General features: G+C 45.7%; 2 protein-coding genes across 2 annotated transcripts; one reads left to right on the forward strand and one right to left on the reverse strand.

Moving 5' to 3' along the window:
* Window positions 1-4,124: 4,124 nt before the first annotated feature.
* On the reverse strand, window positions 4,125-8,132 carry TRUGW13939_04535 (uncharacterized protein; the record flags this gene model as incomplete). The annotated part of the gene is made up of 2 exons (XM_035487708.1): window positions 4,125-7,841; window positions 7,899-8,132. 2 exons carry the CDS (start codon window positions 8,130-8,132, stop codon window positions 4,125-4,127), a joined length of 3,951 nt encoding a protein of 1,316 aa, XP_035343601.1.
* A 1,047-nt stretch (window positions 8,133-9,179) lies between these two features.
* TRUGW13939_04536 (uncharacterized protein) lies at window positions 9,180-13,850 on the forward strand (the record flags this gene model as incomplete). The annotated part of the gene is made up of 1 exon (XM_035487709.1): window positions 9,180-13,850. One exon carries the CDS (start codon window positions 9,180-9,182, stop codon window positions 13,848-13,850), a length of 4,671 nt encoding a protein of 1,556 aa, XP_035343602.1.
* Window positions 13,851-15,024: the final 1,174 nt, after the last annotated feature.

Below are 15,024 nucleotides of genomic sequence, written 5' to 3' on the forward strand. Positions count from 1 at the left end.
CTAAGGAATTCAGCAGGCGTCAGGCCTGATGAGTAGAATATTTATTAGTATTTAATTTTAATATAGAATATTGTCTGGGTTCAAAGAACCCTGTAGATGCGCCAAGTTATTGTCTAGACTATATAGACAGTATTAAAGAAGACACAACAACGCTTTTAACCCTGTAGGAAAAGCTGTAAAGAGATTATTTTAAGAAATAAGAATAAAACCTAATCTCTCTATATAATTAAGAATTATCTGTGAATGTGCTGGCGCAAGTATAGAAAGCTTAAGGAATGTTTTTTACTGTTAATAAAGAAAATACCTGTAGACCTGAAGAAGGAAATGTTTCTATAGATAAGAATACCATCACTGGTGATATAGGAGATCTAGAACTCCTAGTACTACGGTCTCTAGCGACTGAAGCTATAAGGACTAAGATAGCCTATTCAGAAATGAAACCCGACATGGAGAGTCTTCTTTGAAAATGTCAACAAGAGGACGCCTTTATATAGAAGAAGTTGAAAAAACTTTATATAGGACAGGCCAAGGGTTTAGTATAGAGTATTAGGAAGCATGATCTTTTCTAGTATAAGGAGGCTGTATATGTGCTATCCAATAAGGCTTTGTAGTTGGAAATTATAAAGAATAACCATAACGATACACAGAAAGGTTATTTTAGAAAAGCCTGCATTATAGCGGCTATCTATCAGAAATACTATTGGCTAGTATTAGAAACCGATATAGACTACTACATCTGAACCTATTCTACCTGTTAATAGATCAAGGTACATAGGCATCAGTAGTATAAACTACTCAAGCCATTACTAGTTCCATTAGAACTGTTTAAAACGGTAACTATAGACTTTATAATAAGATTACTATCTGTGGGATAGCAAAGAGCAATAGTTGATACTATACTGATTATTATCAACCTATTCTTAAAATACATTATCTACTTGCTGATGTAGAAAGCATTATCGGCTGAAGGACTAGCGAAGCTACTTTTAGAGAACTTAGTATAGTAGATTATCTTTCTGTAGTATATTGTCTCAGATTGGGATAAGCTATTTACTAGCGAATTCTAGCAAACTATATGCTTCTACCTAGGGATAACCTAGAAACTGTCGACGATAGCCTATCTATAAATAGATGGACAGACAGAGCACTAGAATTAGATGGTGGAACACTTCTTTTGATACTACGTGAACTATAAACAGACGGACTGACCACGGTAGATTCCATTAGCGCAGAATATATACAACAATAGTCGGCATAGTGTCACAGGACAATCTCCAATAGAAACCCTCATGGGATTCTAGAGAGACCTGAGAATAGATATTCCCAAAGACGCTCTTTCAAGTCCGAAGGATTAAGAGCCACGTGCCATAAACCAGATAGAAAAGCTCTGTACCAAACGGGCAAACATTTAGGAATACTTAGAAGAAGCTAAAAAAACATAAGCGAAGTACTATAACTAGGGAAAGATTCATCAGGAATTCAAAATTAGAGAATAAGTCATATTTTAGACAAAGAATATAGCTTCGCTTTAATATAATAAAAAACTAGCTGATAGATATCTAGGCCTATTCCGAATAGTAGATATATAGGGGTCAAACATATACAAACTTAACTTTACTCCAAGATATAGAAGAATCTATCCAGTTTTCCATGTCTCTCTACTAGAACCGCACTACATCAACACTGGAAACCATACTTCTCCAGGACTGGTACTAGTAGATAGCGAACCTGAGTATACTATTCAAGGAATAGTTCGGGACCGGAAAAGAGGCAGGGGAACAGAATATATAGTCCAATAGAAAGGGTGGCCAATTGAGGAAGCCACCTGGGAACCAGAAGAAACTATCAGAGAAACCGAAGCCTTTAACATCTATCTACAAAAGAAAGCTAAAGGGTAAACTATATTAGAACTACACCAGCGAACTAAAAGGAAGAGGAACAAAAAAGATTTTTATTAAAAGCCTAAAGGCTATGTATACTGTGCAAAAAAGACAAAGAACAAAACAAACCCGAACTACCTAGGGGTATCTAAACATAAGCCCTACAGGGCACCACATCAGAATACCAGGATATTTATAAAAAGCCCTAAAGGGTAAGTAAACATATTTTAATTCAGGCCTGAAGACTGCAGTATTACTATATAAGAAAGAATTTTTCAGACATACCCCCAATAGTAGAGATAGTTATTAAGGGTATGAGTTGTTTTATACACTCCAGTCAATAAACGCGCGAGTTTAGGATTAAACCTAGCACTATAATTATTAAAAGATTCTCTATAACTAGGAATAGGTAACCCACACTATATATAGAGCAACATAGTTGGTCTATATAGAATAGTAACATCCAACATAGGGCTGTTGAAAAGGGTAGGGTATCAGCTTATAGACTGCTGAGCAGCAGCTGGGGGATCTGCTGTTATAACGGCAGATGAATTATCTTACGTCGCTGCAGCAGGAGCAGAACTACCCACACTAATTAGGGGCTTAGCCGAATGAAGATCAGACTAACGACACATCGCTATATCTAATGCCTTAACAGTATCCTTCTAACTAGCAGCATAGGTCACCACTAATTCCATAGTTGTAGTAGCCTGATTAAGCTGCTCTACAGGAACCTAGTGAACATTAATACCTGCAGAAATATATAGATGAAAGAGAAACTTACCAGACAGCATTCAACTATAGACTTTTTCAACCCTTTGCACCGGGGGTAGGGTTCATCACTGGGACTAGGACACTCTAGGTTAGGGTCACAGCCTAATAACCACAGGCATCACTGACAAGGCAGGAAATACACCTCTAAGAGACACGCACGAGACCTGCAATAAGGCGAGGGAATTAGCATACTGAGCGACGTAGTATCAGCTTTATCATCTTTATTATCGTCGTTATCTTTGTCCTTGACGTCGTCCTTATCAGTATTAACAAAAAAGGGGAAGCATATACGCTTCTTCATAAAGAAAAGAGCAGCGGTGGACTTACCTTTCTTTAAGAGTAACTTCTTCAATAATTTCTTCTACACTATAGACTATAGCACACCAGCGGCCATACTACCAACAGTATATATTGGCCGGGTACAGTCTAATATAGAGATATCCCTATCAAAAGACGAGGTGATCAACGAAGTAGCTAGGAGGTGGTGAGGAGTCTTTTTTTTTAGAGCCATTCTGTAAACTATTAGTGAATAATAAACTGAGTAAATGTTCAAATAGGTATCGCAATCGATATAAGATAATCAGCAGAGGATATATTACTTATGTTTAGATAGCATAAATGAACGAGAGAGCAAGAGAAACAAGTACAGGATCAGCAGCAGCGTGATAGATTGTTTAATGGTGAAGAAGAAGAAATAAATGATAGCCTGATCTATAAATGATATATTAATAACATGTGTAGGTGGGTCCATATACTATACACGCTGGTCCCCGTAACAACAGCACCTGAGCTTATTCATACTTTCTATAAGAACCTGCGTGAAGAATACCGGCGTAGCTTCTAAGAAAAGGGGGGGTAATGTGAGGCTGTGAGATCTTTGGAACACACTAGATGCCGCACCTCGCTATACTAGCCTCACAGAGGGTTGCCAAGCCACTAATGAAGCGGCATATATATACTGACCTTCGCACAGGGGTTGCCGAAGGTCAGCAATCAGTTTGACTACCTAGCGAACCATAGCTTTACTATCGAATCCAACTCTTGCCTGCTCTCTATATAATATCCTCACAGATAGACATATCATACGACAATCTTTTCCATCTTATGTTGTAAGCTACTTAGAATATTTTCACACCAACATCTATTTGCCGATCACAATATATCAAAGCTAATCCTAACAGGATTCGTGCTATCCTATCTCTGAAAGGAAAACCCCACCTGAATTTGAGCCGCTCGCACCCGCAACATTAATGTAACTATCGTCATGTCTAGCTTTGCTGCAAGGTCACCTAACAGTTAACTAGATTCTTTTATGTTTTTGCTATTGGATGATCTGGTTGATCAATTGGCTAGTGCATTAATCGTGTTTTCAAATTTGACCTTTTAAATAACAGAAGGATATCTGAGCGGCTTTTATACCAGTTGACATATGTACATAAAAATAAAGTCTATAAAAATAATCGTGTCGCATTATGCTCTTTGGGCGGCAGCCAACTCGGCATAAAGGCCTTTCTTGGCTACCAGGGTATCATGTGTCCCCATTTCCTGCACCTTTCCTTTATCCAAAACACAGATGCAGTCTGCACTTTTAATAGTGCTGAGACGGTGAGCAACCGCAATAACGGTGATACCTTGCTCTCTAACGGCTTTATAAATGGTCTTTTGGATCATTTGCTCGCTTTCGGTATCGAGTGCACTTGTGGCCTCATCCAATATCAAAAATTTTGGTTTTCGGACAAGAGCGCGTGCGAGTGCAAGACGCTGGCGTTGGCCACCGCTAAAAGTGTTTCCACTTGATATCATGGTATTGAAGCCCTCCGGCAAGCTGAGGATGAAATCCAAGATATTGGCATCGCGACATGCGGCATGCAGATCCTCCTCCGAAACCTCATGAGAAGAGGCAGATGAAGAGTCGGAGCACCCCATGATGACATTAAACCGAATCGATGTGCCTTGGTAAAGCACAGGCTCTTGTGGTACAAGAGACACGAAACGTCGATAATCGACAATATTATAATCTTGCAATGCCCAATCATCGATGTGGATGCTTCCGGAGGTTGGTTGGTAGAACTGTTCAAGAAGATTAACAATGGTACTCTTCCCACTTCCTGAAGGTCCTACTAGAGCAAAAAATGAGTTAGGCGGGATTTTGAGGTTGATATCGGATAGGATGGCCGATTCCGGGGCAGACGGGTAGGCAAAGGAGACATTTTGGAAGAAGATAGCCCCGCGACGGGGTCGGAACATGAGGTCTCTTTTTGCGGTAGCATCTTCTTGTTTATCATTATTTTGTAGGCTTAAGATAGACCTGGCAGCGTTTCCTGCCTCTGTGAGATTGGGTGCGCGGATGAAGGCATCACCGGCATCTTGGGCTCCAAAAGTGATGGCGATGAAGCACACAAAGAAATCGAATACGGTGAGGGAGCCTCGACGAATAAGAAATGCGCCGTACCATATGGTGAAAGCGTTGACGAGGTAAGTCAAAGACTGGGAAAAAGCGAAGAAAAGAGCGAATTTGCAGCAAACCACATATGCTGATTTGGCGATGACGGATAGTTCCTGGTCATATTCGTCTAGCACTGCCTGGTGGCGGCCTAGTGACAGTACAGTTCGGATTTTATCAACTGGTTCTCGAACAACTTCAGCAGAGGCCAAGCCTCGTGCATGTGTTTGTTCATCGAACACAGAGATGAGGTGCCACCGAAAGAACCCTGCTCCGACGAGGGCGGGAACGGCAATAATAACAACTAGCCCAAGTCGCCAGTTAAGGATAATGGATAAAAGAGATGCCGTCAGGAGGTTCGACGATACAGAAAGAATTGTGCCTAATACGCCTCCGTAGGCTTTTGCCAGGGTCTCGCATTGACCAGAGAGAAGATCGATCAATCGAGTCACATTATTTTCGTTGCGTGAAAACCATGGAATCTCTTTTCGAAGAATGTTTCGAAACGCTTCCAGGCGTACTCTCTCCACCATTCTTTCTTTGCAAAGTCCCAAGAAGAAAGTCGAGCCTAGATGACCGAAAAAATTGACGGCCCCAATTGCAATAAAGAGCCCAGAGTACGTGTCAACTTTAGTGGTGAACTTCGGTGCTGATGGCGCGCTAAAGAGATCGATAAGTTTGGCAAAAACAAGAGCTTGGAGAGAATATACTACTCCAGCAACGCAAGCTCCAAGTAAGCCAAGAATCTGATACAAAATCTCGGGCTTCGCAAATTTGAACAAACGAACAAATAACGTAAGTAATGACATAGATGTCATCGGCTCATCTTCTTGCGGATAGGATATAACCGATCCTGCTTCCATCTCATTAAGAGTGAACGGGGCTTGCCACTGATCTTCGTCATGCAATTCAACGAACTGGTCCATGTTCCAAATACCGCTGAATCGAACACTCCATCGTCCACTGTTTCGCTTGGAGCGGCGGCTTCGTTGCGAAATTCTCGTGCCCGACCTTGAGACAAGACCCCCAGGAGGTCCTGGCCGAGCTGTCGAACCAGAGTGTGTAATGCCAGGTTTTGTAGAAGCTTGAATTTCTACTAGAGATTTGTAAATGCCTCCACGTTGAAGAAGCTCCATATGAGTTCCTTGTTCTTGGATCTGGCCCTGGTCTAGGACAATAATATTGTCTGCATTCCTGATAGTACTGAGCCGATGAGCAATAATAATGGTTGTTCTTCCCCTGGAAGCATTTTCCATTGCATTTTGTATCGCGACTTCAGAATTAGAGTCTAGTGCTGATGTAGCTTCGTCCAGAATTAGAATTGCCGGTTTGGCTACGATAGCCCTAGCAATTGCGAGCCGTTGTTTCTGCCCTCCACTGAAGACGACATCACCAATTACGGCTTTGAATGCTCCTGGAAGCTGTATAATAGTGCTGTAAATATTGGCTTCTTTACAGGCATGTTCGACTAATTGGAGTTTATGGGTAGACGACACATTTTCGTATCGTGTCCCAATAAACCCATATGATATGTTATCAAAGATGGTACCGCGGAAAAGAACAGGCTCTTGAGAAACGAGTGCAATTTGAGACCGGAGAAATGAGAGATCGATTGAGTCTATTGAGACACCGTCCAACAACACCCGGCCAGTGGGGTTGTAAAAGCGTTCCAGTAGGCCAACAATTGTTGACTTTCCAGAGCCTGAACGACCGACCAAAGCGGTTACTTTATGGGGTGGAAAGCTCAAACTAATATTGTCAAGAGCAGTCATTTCCGGACGGGTCGGATATGAGAAAGTGACATTCTGAAAGTCAATTTGTCCCGTGATAGTGCCTAACTGAGTCCCCTCGCACGAGAAATTGTCGATCTCTGGGATACGATGTATAATTTCAAAAACTTCTCGGCCGGCTGACACAGCAGACACGAATATGTTGACGTATTGCGTTATTTGACTGAGAGAGAATGCTGCAATAATGATAGCAAAAAGGATGGTGACGACGCTTCCCGTGGTGACGGCTCCTTGTAGTAGTGAACGCGATCCTTGCCAGAAGGCCAATGCATAGGCAGCATACAGGGCCAAAAATATGGTCCCAAGCATGACGCCTGCCCAAAAAGAGCTCTTGATGCCAGATTTTCGTGCCTCCTGCTGGTCGGTCGCGTATGGACCTTCAAGAGTTTTGGTGTCTCCCATGGACACTGCGACTTGAGGAGAGGAAAAGACATCACTGGCAAAGCCGCTTGCAGACGTATTAAAAGACAGCGAAATATTAGAGTGTTTAGCCACTAGAATCGATACTAGGCCTGCTGCTAGAAACATAGTCGGAAGGACGGAAAGCATGATCAGAGCCAGTTTCCAGTAGCGTACAAGTGCAACGATCATAGCAGTGAAAAAAGTTGATACTGCGGCGATGGCCAGCCCAACTTTTTCTGACAGTCCAGATTGAATGACATTCATGTCTTTGGTAAGCTTTTCTATAATTTTACCAGTGCCTAGTTCGTCGAAGAAACCCATATCCTGCGAAATAACGGCCCGCATGTACTTTAAGCGAATTCGGCGCGTAATCTGTTCCCCTGAGGCCATCCAGCAAAATATTGATACAAATGTGGAAACGGCCACCGCTATTCCTATGTAGACGAGATACAACGAACGTTGGGCGACTTGTGACGAAAACTCTCCGGCTGATTCATGGCTTGCGTTGGTGAAAACTTCTGTTAATGAGCCAGTGACGATTGTCATGATAGGCTATTCAAGTTAGCTGTCAAGGCCAAAGCCAAAGTAACAAAGTAAACAAGCACTCACTAATGCAGCACCAGTGATCATGCTGGACAAAACACCAACAGACTGCAGTACTTTGTCCTGCGTCGAGGCATATTGTAGGAATGTAAAATAGTTGAATTTCTTCTCGGGCCGCGGGCGGCCCTCAGATGGCTGTTGTCCATCGACACTTTTATTATCTGTACCGAGTTTTCTAACTTGTTGCAGACCAAAAGCGTCAACACTGTCCTCTGATGAGCGTCTACGAAGAAAACGCATCTTGGAGGGCTGGTGGTTGAAACACCGTGCCAGAAGCAACAAAGTAGAAGAATACCGATACCAACACTTTCACGGCTTCCAGAACTTTCCAGTGAAGTGGCTTCTGCTCTTAGGCCATGTGGTACTTTGTTTCAAGTTTAGAAAAATGTTGAATAATGGAGAATAAGATTCTCGTTCCGAGAAAGACGGCCTGCACGCCTAACCAACACAACACCTGTGGTGGTTCTCGGCGTCAGCACGACTCAAGACTCGGAGCCTTTTGGAATGGAACGCAGGAATTGAAATGAATGTTTCCAAGAATAACTAACATTTTGAGTTCGGTGGATTTCGTGGCCTTGGAGTCTCCACTGAGCTGAGAATCCGGCCAAGACAGCTGGAGGATCAAAACCAACACAGAGGAACACAGCAATTATGGAGTGGAGCCTGTTCCCACCAACTTCACATAACATGCTGTATAGCCAAAGTAAACTAAACGTAACATTCAGGGTCCCTAGTGGAAATTTGTCGCGTGCTCTAGGCTTAGTTTAAGTTAGTCACCGATTATGTTACATACAGGGCAAGACTCCTCTAGGGGCCGCCCCCGAATCGTAGGCGCGCACGCTACAGCAACGTTTAAAAGTACGAACAATAAAAATCTTGGCAAAGTTTGCTGTATGTTGATGCTGGAGGCCTCTCTACTATGGCAAGCGAACAGTTGAAGACAGCACATTAATTCTGTCGGCTGGTGGCTTCGTGGAGTATATAACCAGCTTTCCCTTCGCTCCAACCATCTTGAATTCATCCCTCGATCAGTAACGCATTCTTCCTTTCTTGATTAGTATATACCCCTAGACCAAAAGCCACGACCAGAAAATCAACTTTTTTGAGCCTTTTTCAAAGCCTTTCCTTCTTGCCAATTCCTTCTTTCCAATTTCCTCGTTGCCTTCTATCATTCGAATCCAACCAACCCGGTGCAAAGCTTCACTGCATATTGTGAGCTTCGCACATCCCTCAGAACAAAAGAGATACATTACACAAGTTCTACCATATCAACCAATTCTCCCCGCCATGCCTTCTACCGTCCCAGCTGTTGCTAGCGAGCCTATTGCCGCCAACCGCAAGGGATCGGTCGCTTCGGCAGCAAAAACTATCTTTGAGACCGCAGCCGAATTTGATGCAAAGCTGCCTGGCTATCCTGTACGCTCGTTTGACGATGTGGTGGCTGGTATTCTGGATGATGCCGGAAACCACACCGGCAAGGATGAGTATCAACGCTTCAAGCAAGCTGTTGAGAAGCTTTCTCCTACTCTCCGGGCGTCCTTTGAAGCAACAATGAACGTGCTTCGTCAAGATGGCCCCAACTGGGCGACATCTCGCTTCGTAGCCTTTTTCCTTTCTCTGAGAACACCTCTTGGTGAGAACAGCATCACTGGATACCAACGGGTCAAGGCCAATGACCAGGCCACAACCGCAGCCATTGTGCTTCACGGACTCGCTCGCCTCTATATTGACCCTTCAACGGCTGAAATTGTTGGCAGCAACCGTGCAGGCAAGCGATTCGAGCTGACCCAGCTCACTGACTTGCTCAGCACATGTCGAATCCCCGGAGAAAAGACAGATACTCTCCGCCATTCTCAAAACTCAACCCATGTCACTCTTTGGTCAAGAGGACACGCATATGCCATTGACATCATTGACTCTGCTCGTCAACCAGTATCTGTCGGCACTCTTGCTGCCACGGTCCAGAAAATCTTGGATATTTCTTCCAAGAAAGAGCAACGCCAGACTTCGGTCGCCACGCTTTCTTCCTATCTGCCACGTGACCAGTGGGCGGCTGCTCGTCAGGAGCTGCTCGCCACCAATGAATCTTCTTTCGATATCATCGAGTCTGCTATCTCAACAATTGCGCTTCACGAATCTGACCCGCCAACCACAGACGAGAGACTTCGCCTTGGCCGTGCAGGAGAGCGGAATCTCCACGCCGATCAGACACTTGGATTCACCGTGTTTAGCGATGGTGGCGTGTCTGGCCGTGTTGACCACACAATTGCTGACGGTGGTGTCTACGGCTTTTTTGGCCAAATTCTGACTGAGCACTGGGCTGAGGTTGCTAGCACGGCCAACAGCACGGCTGAGCCTGAGACCATCAAAGAAGTCGAATTCTCTGAACTAAAGAACTCTGTGTCTCCACCCCCAAGCTTGCCAAAAGCCCGTGCTATCTTTGATATCCCCCAAAATGCGGATGTCGTTGATCTTCTCAGCGCCACGAAGATGTTGAATATAACCCTTCAGCTCGCTTTCCAAGCAGCTTTTGCCTATCTCTACAAGGAAACGGACACAATGATGAGCGAGCCCACTTCAGTCAGAGCCTTCCGCAATGGACGATGCGACCCGAACTATATCTTGACAAAAGAGTCGGTTGCATTGTCGAAAGCACTGTGCTCCGGTGCTCCAGTCGAGCAGATCATGGGTCTGTTTGCTCAAGCGAACATGAAGTACCAGAAGTTGACACGCCAGACACGTGATGGTGCTACAACCGGTCCCAGCATTGCTGTCTTGCGCAATGTCGTTGAGCAGCTTCCTGAAGGTGACGAGAAGGACACAGTGTTGAATGTGCTCCGTCTGTACCAGAAACCTGCTGTTTTCTTCACCGGCTCGGCTGCCACTCCGGGAGCTATTGCTGCTGAAGCCTTCATCTTTGCCCCTGATCAGTTGTCTTTCAGCTACTGCGGAGCAGGTAACCGCCTGACTTTCTGTGTTGCTGGTTCGGGCAAGTATATGCCAGGAATTGAGCATCTCAAGCCGGTCTTTGAGAAATTCTTGGTCGGATTGGGCATGGTGGCCACTTCAATGGCCTGTGTCGAAGCCATGTACCCTTCTCGTGGACTAGAAATTCTCACCAAGTATGGAGTCGGCAAGGACAAGGCCATGGAGAAGGGCGCTATCGCCATCCATGCCGGTGCCGGAGAAGAGTACGGCGGCTCCTCTCATGAGAAGAAGCTTGTCGAGTTCATCATGTCGGTTGTCACCTTTGTCGGCCAGCAAGAAGTTGAAGCCGGGGCTTCTTCTGTCGATGTCGCTCAAAACTGTGTTGTTGCTCTCGAGAACTGTGTGTTTTTCAATGCCGGAAAGGGAGCTGTCTTTACATTGGACGGCCGACACGAATTGGAAGCGAGCATTGTAGATGGCAAGACTGGCGAGAGCGGTGCTGTTGCAGTGTTGAAGTACACCAAAAACCCGATCATCGCAGCACGAGCTGTTAAGGACCTATCGGCTCACCCTTTCCTGACTGGAGCTGGCGCGGACGAATTCGCAGCTTCCACCGGTTGCGAGCAGGTGCCCAACAAGTACTTCCATTCTCACTCTCGTGAGGCCCAGCTTGCCGCAGTGAGCCATGACACCATCGCTAAGCTTCACCCCCAGACCGTCGGGGCTGTGGTCCTGGACGCGGCCGGGAATCTTGGTGTGGCCTCGTCAACTGGAGGCGTTGTTGGCAAGGAAGCCGGCCGCATTGGAGACACTGCAGTTGTTGGCGCCGGGGTGTTTGCTGATCACGAAGTCGCAGTCGCTTGCTCCGGACAGGGTGACGCATTCCTTTCGCGATCAATTGCCAGTAGGTTGGCTTTGCAGCGAGGGTTCACCGACATGCAGACAATCCTAGACGACCTCACCCAGCAGACTCAGGCTACTGGAGCTGCCATCATGCTCGAAAAGGATGGCAAGATCCGCATTGGACAAAGCTCCAAGGCCTTCTTCGTTGCTGGAGCAGAGAAGGGTGCCCAAGCCTGGTCGCGTGTGCGCATCCCAACTGAAGACGAGACGACAACATTCTTCGACGATGAAAACGTCAGTGCTCGTCTGTCAACAAGCCCTGTGACCAAGGGCGATACTGTTGTGACAACGAAGCTCGGTGATCTGTCGAGCTTGAGCCATGATGACCTCATCGACACTATTCTTGCCGCGAAGAGAGCAGCAACTGTTTTGAAAAAGGGGACAGATGTCCAGCGCGTTTCTTTGGTCGCAACTGGTGACAACCAATTGAGACTGATTCCTCTTCATGGACTGTCTTCTGAATGGAAGCCAGTCACCAATGCTGAGGAAGAGTTCAGTGAGAAGTTCCCGGGCTACATCCACTCCAAGAACGGCCCTAAGCAGTCTGCAGAGGCCTTGGAGGCAGTTCGCGCCAAGGTTTCTACGAAGAACCCGCCCGCCATAGACTACTCTTTCCATGGAGAGGCAGACGACAGCAATCTTTTTGCCAAGATTGTCAGAGGAGAGCTGGAACAGTGGCGCCTCTGGGAGAGCAGCACCCATGTTGCCTTCCTCACACCCTTTGCAAACACTCCTGGATTCACTGTTGTTGTGCCTCGCAGCCATCTGTCCAGTGACATTCTGGAACTGTCGGATCCCGACCTGTACGATCTTACCGATGCTATCTTTGAGGTGTCGGAATTGCTCAAGACTTCACTCGGTGTGAAGCGTGTTGGTATCATCTTCGAGGGCTTCGAAATTGATTATGCCCACGCCAAACTCATCCCGATTACGGAAGATGGCGCTAGCAGCTTGGATACAAACTCTGTTGCAGAATACTATGAGACTTATCCTGGCTTTGTTACTTCCAAGGCTGGTCCTCAGGTTTCTTCTCAGGCTTTGGCTTCTCTCGACCAGAAGCTGGAAGAGGTTTCTGCTACAACAAAGACCATCATTCCATCCAAGACATGGGAAAACCCCAAGACCCACGGAACGCAAGCTCTGAAGTCTCCGTGGTACCAGAGCTACTACAAGATCCAAGACACATTGTTCCATGAGACTGTCAACTTCTTCCGCGGAATTGGCTACGAGTATGCCATTACCCCTGTGACCACCGACTGTATCTCGTCGCCTATGGGCCTGGGATCCGACTCCTCTCCAGTGACTGTTAACCTGATGGGTCAAGACACCTACCTAGCCGACAGCATGCAGTTTACGCTGGAATACCTACTCCGATTCAACAAACATTGCCCTGGATCGTACTACATTGCTCCGTCTTTCCGTGGTGAAGACCCTGACTCCACCCATCTCAACCAGTTCTTCCATGTTGAATGTGAGTTGCGGGGTACTTTCGACGACGGTATCAAGACCGCTGAGGAATACGTTGTCAACCTTACGCGTGCTTATAACTCTCTTCATCGCTCCATGATTCAGAAGATGGCTGGTACCACTGCCCACATCGACCAGTTGCTATCTAACTACGATTCTACCAAGGGATTCCCCCGCGTCGAACTTGATGCTGCCATCTCAGAGATGCCTTCTGGTGACTGCTGGGAGTGGGTTGAGCCGTCTGACCACTCTCTTGGTCGAAAGCTTACCAGGAAGGGCGAGCGCGTTCTCATTTCACGCTACGGTGGATTTGTCTGGCTTACAGAAATGGACCACCTCAGCGTGCCATTTTATCAGGCATACAGTGATCCTTCAAGCAAGGACAAGGCCCTGGCCGCGGATCTGCTCTTGGGTCTCGGCGAAACACTCGGTCTCGGCGAGCGCCATGCTACTAGCGAGGAAGCTGGTGGCGCTTTGGATCACCACCATGTCCCACGCGACAGCTACCGCTGGTACTTGGATATTCGCGATGTGATGCCTCTCAAGACAACCGGATGGGGTATGGGAAGCGAGCGATACCTTTGCTGGCTCCTTGGACAGGACGATGTTCGTGATATGGCATTGATCCCCCGTCTGAAGGGAAAGCAATATTTGCCTTGATTCCGTGTTCTTTATGGTTTTTCTTTTTTTCCTTTGTCTATCTCGAATGAAATGTTTCTGTTTTAATAGACTGTTTTGCTTTATTTTTGATATTGGTGTCGGATATGTTGGTACGAAATTACGCAGTGATCATATTTCAGTATTTTATATTCAATAAAATAGATTCATCATTTTTTTTTTTTCAATCTTACGGTATTTCTAATCTCTATCTATGGTTTTTTCTAATTCCTTGAAAATAAATTTTTACAATAATGCTCGAGTTTCATGGGCCCTAATCAGTTTTTGATGAAAGGGTTGCATCTGATAATCCAACTTCAATGTTCTGAAGATATTCAAAGATACGAAAATTAGTAGAGCGTTGAAGCACCATGCTACAGTTCGATAATTTACCATGGTGATTAGGCGAAGTGAACTAAAAATACCGATGATGCTAAATGAACGGCTGAAAGCCACGAGTTTTTGATGCTCGCATATTCACTCTTACCCACTATTCCTTCAATGTTACCCCCGCAGCAATTTTTATAGTTGAGACTTTGCATTGCCCCAACCAACAAGAAACAGTACGCCGTCATTGCTAGGCTTCCTCATAGGCTTCTATGCCAAGGCAGGCTAGAATAAATGCCCGATGAACCACTCCAACATAGCCCAGATGTTTTGCGGAGGCAAAATGCGACGTGGCCATGTGACAATGGGGTGAAGTTGAGGGCCTGAGTACTACACCGAGATTCCCACGAGGGAAGGTTTGGATGGAGCTTAAGGTTTAAGATCTAGCCGACGGCGGCTAACGAACTAGCTCCAGATAGGTGGAGTAGTGGCGCCATAAAGTTTATCATGACTAAGAAGTAAAGCTTGGCGACCCTTTTTTCTAGAACATCGAAGGATCCGCCTAGCTTATGCCAAGTCGATCCAAGTTTTACAGCCCTAGTAGAACTAGTACTTAATATGTTTCGAAGATCCTTCCTATGGGTCTGTCGGTGTGACTGCACCCCTCCGATTTGTATCGTTGCGTAACTATTGTATGCTGCTTGGGGTGGGACCCAACCAACAAACAACTTGGTATACGAGTATACGACCACATGTCATTTTCTATTATTGGCAACCTCAGCCTACAGGAATGTGAAACTGACAGTGCACCTTGTCATCAGCCAAGACCCAGTTCTGGGCTTCTGCTCAC

The sequence above is a fragment of the Talaromyces rugulosus genome, chromosome II, assembly GCF_013368755.1.
Source record: "Talaromyces rugulosus chromosome II, complete sequence".
Classification (NCBI taxonomy): domain Eukaryota; kingdom Fungi; phylum Ascomycota; class Eurotiomycetes; order Eurotiales; family Trichocomaceae; genus Talaromyces; species Talaromyces rugulosus.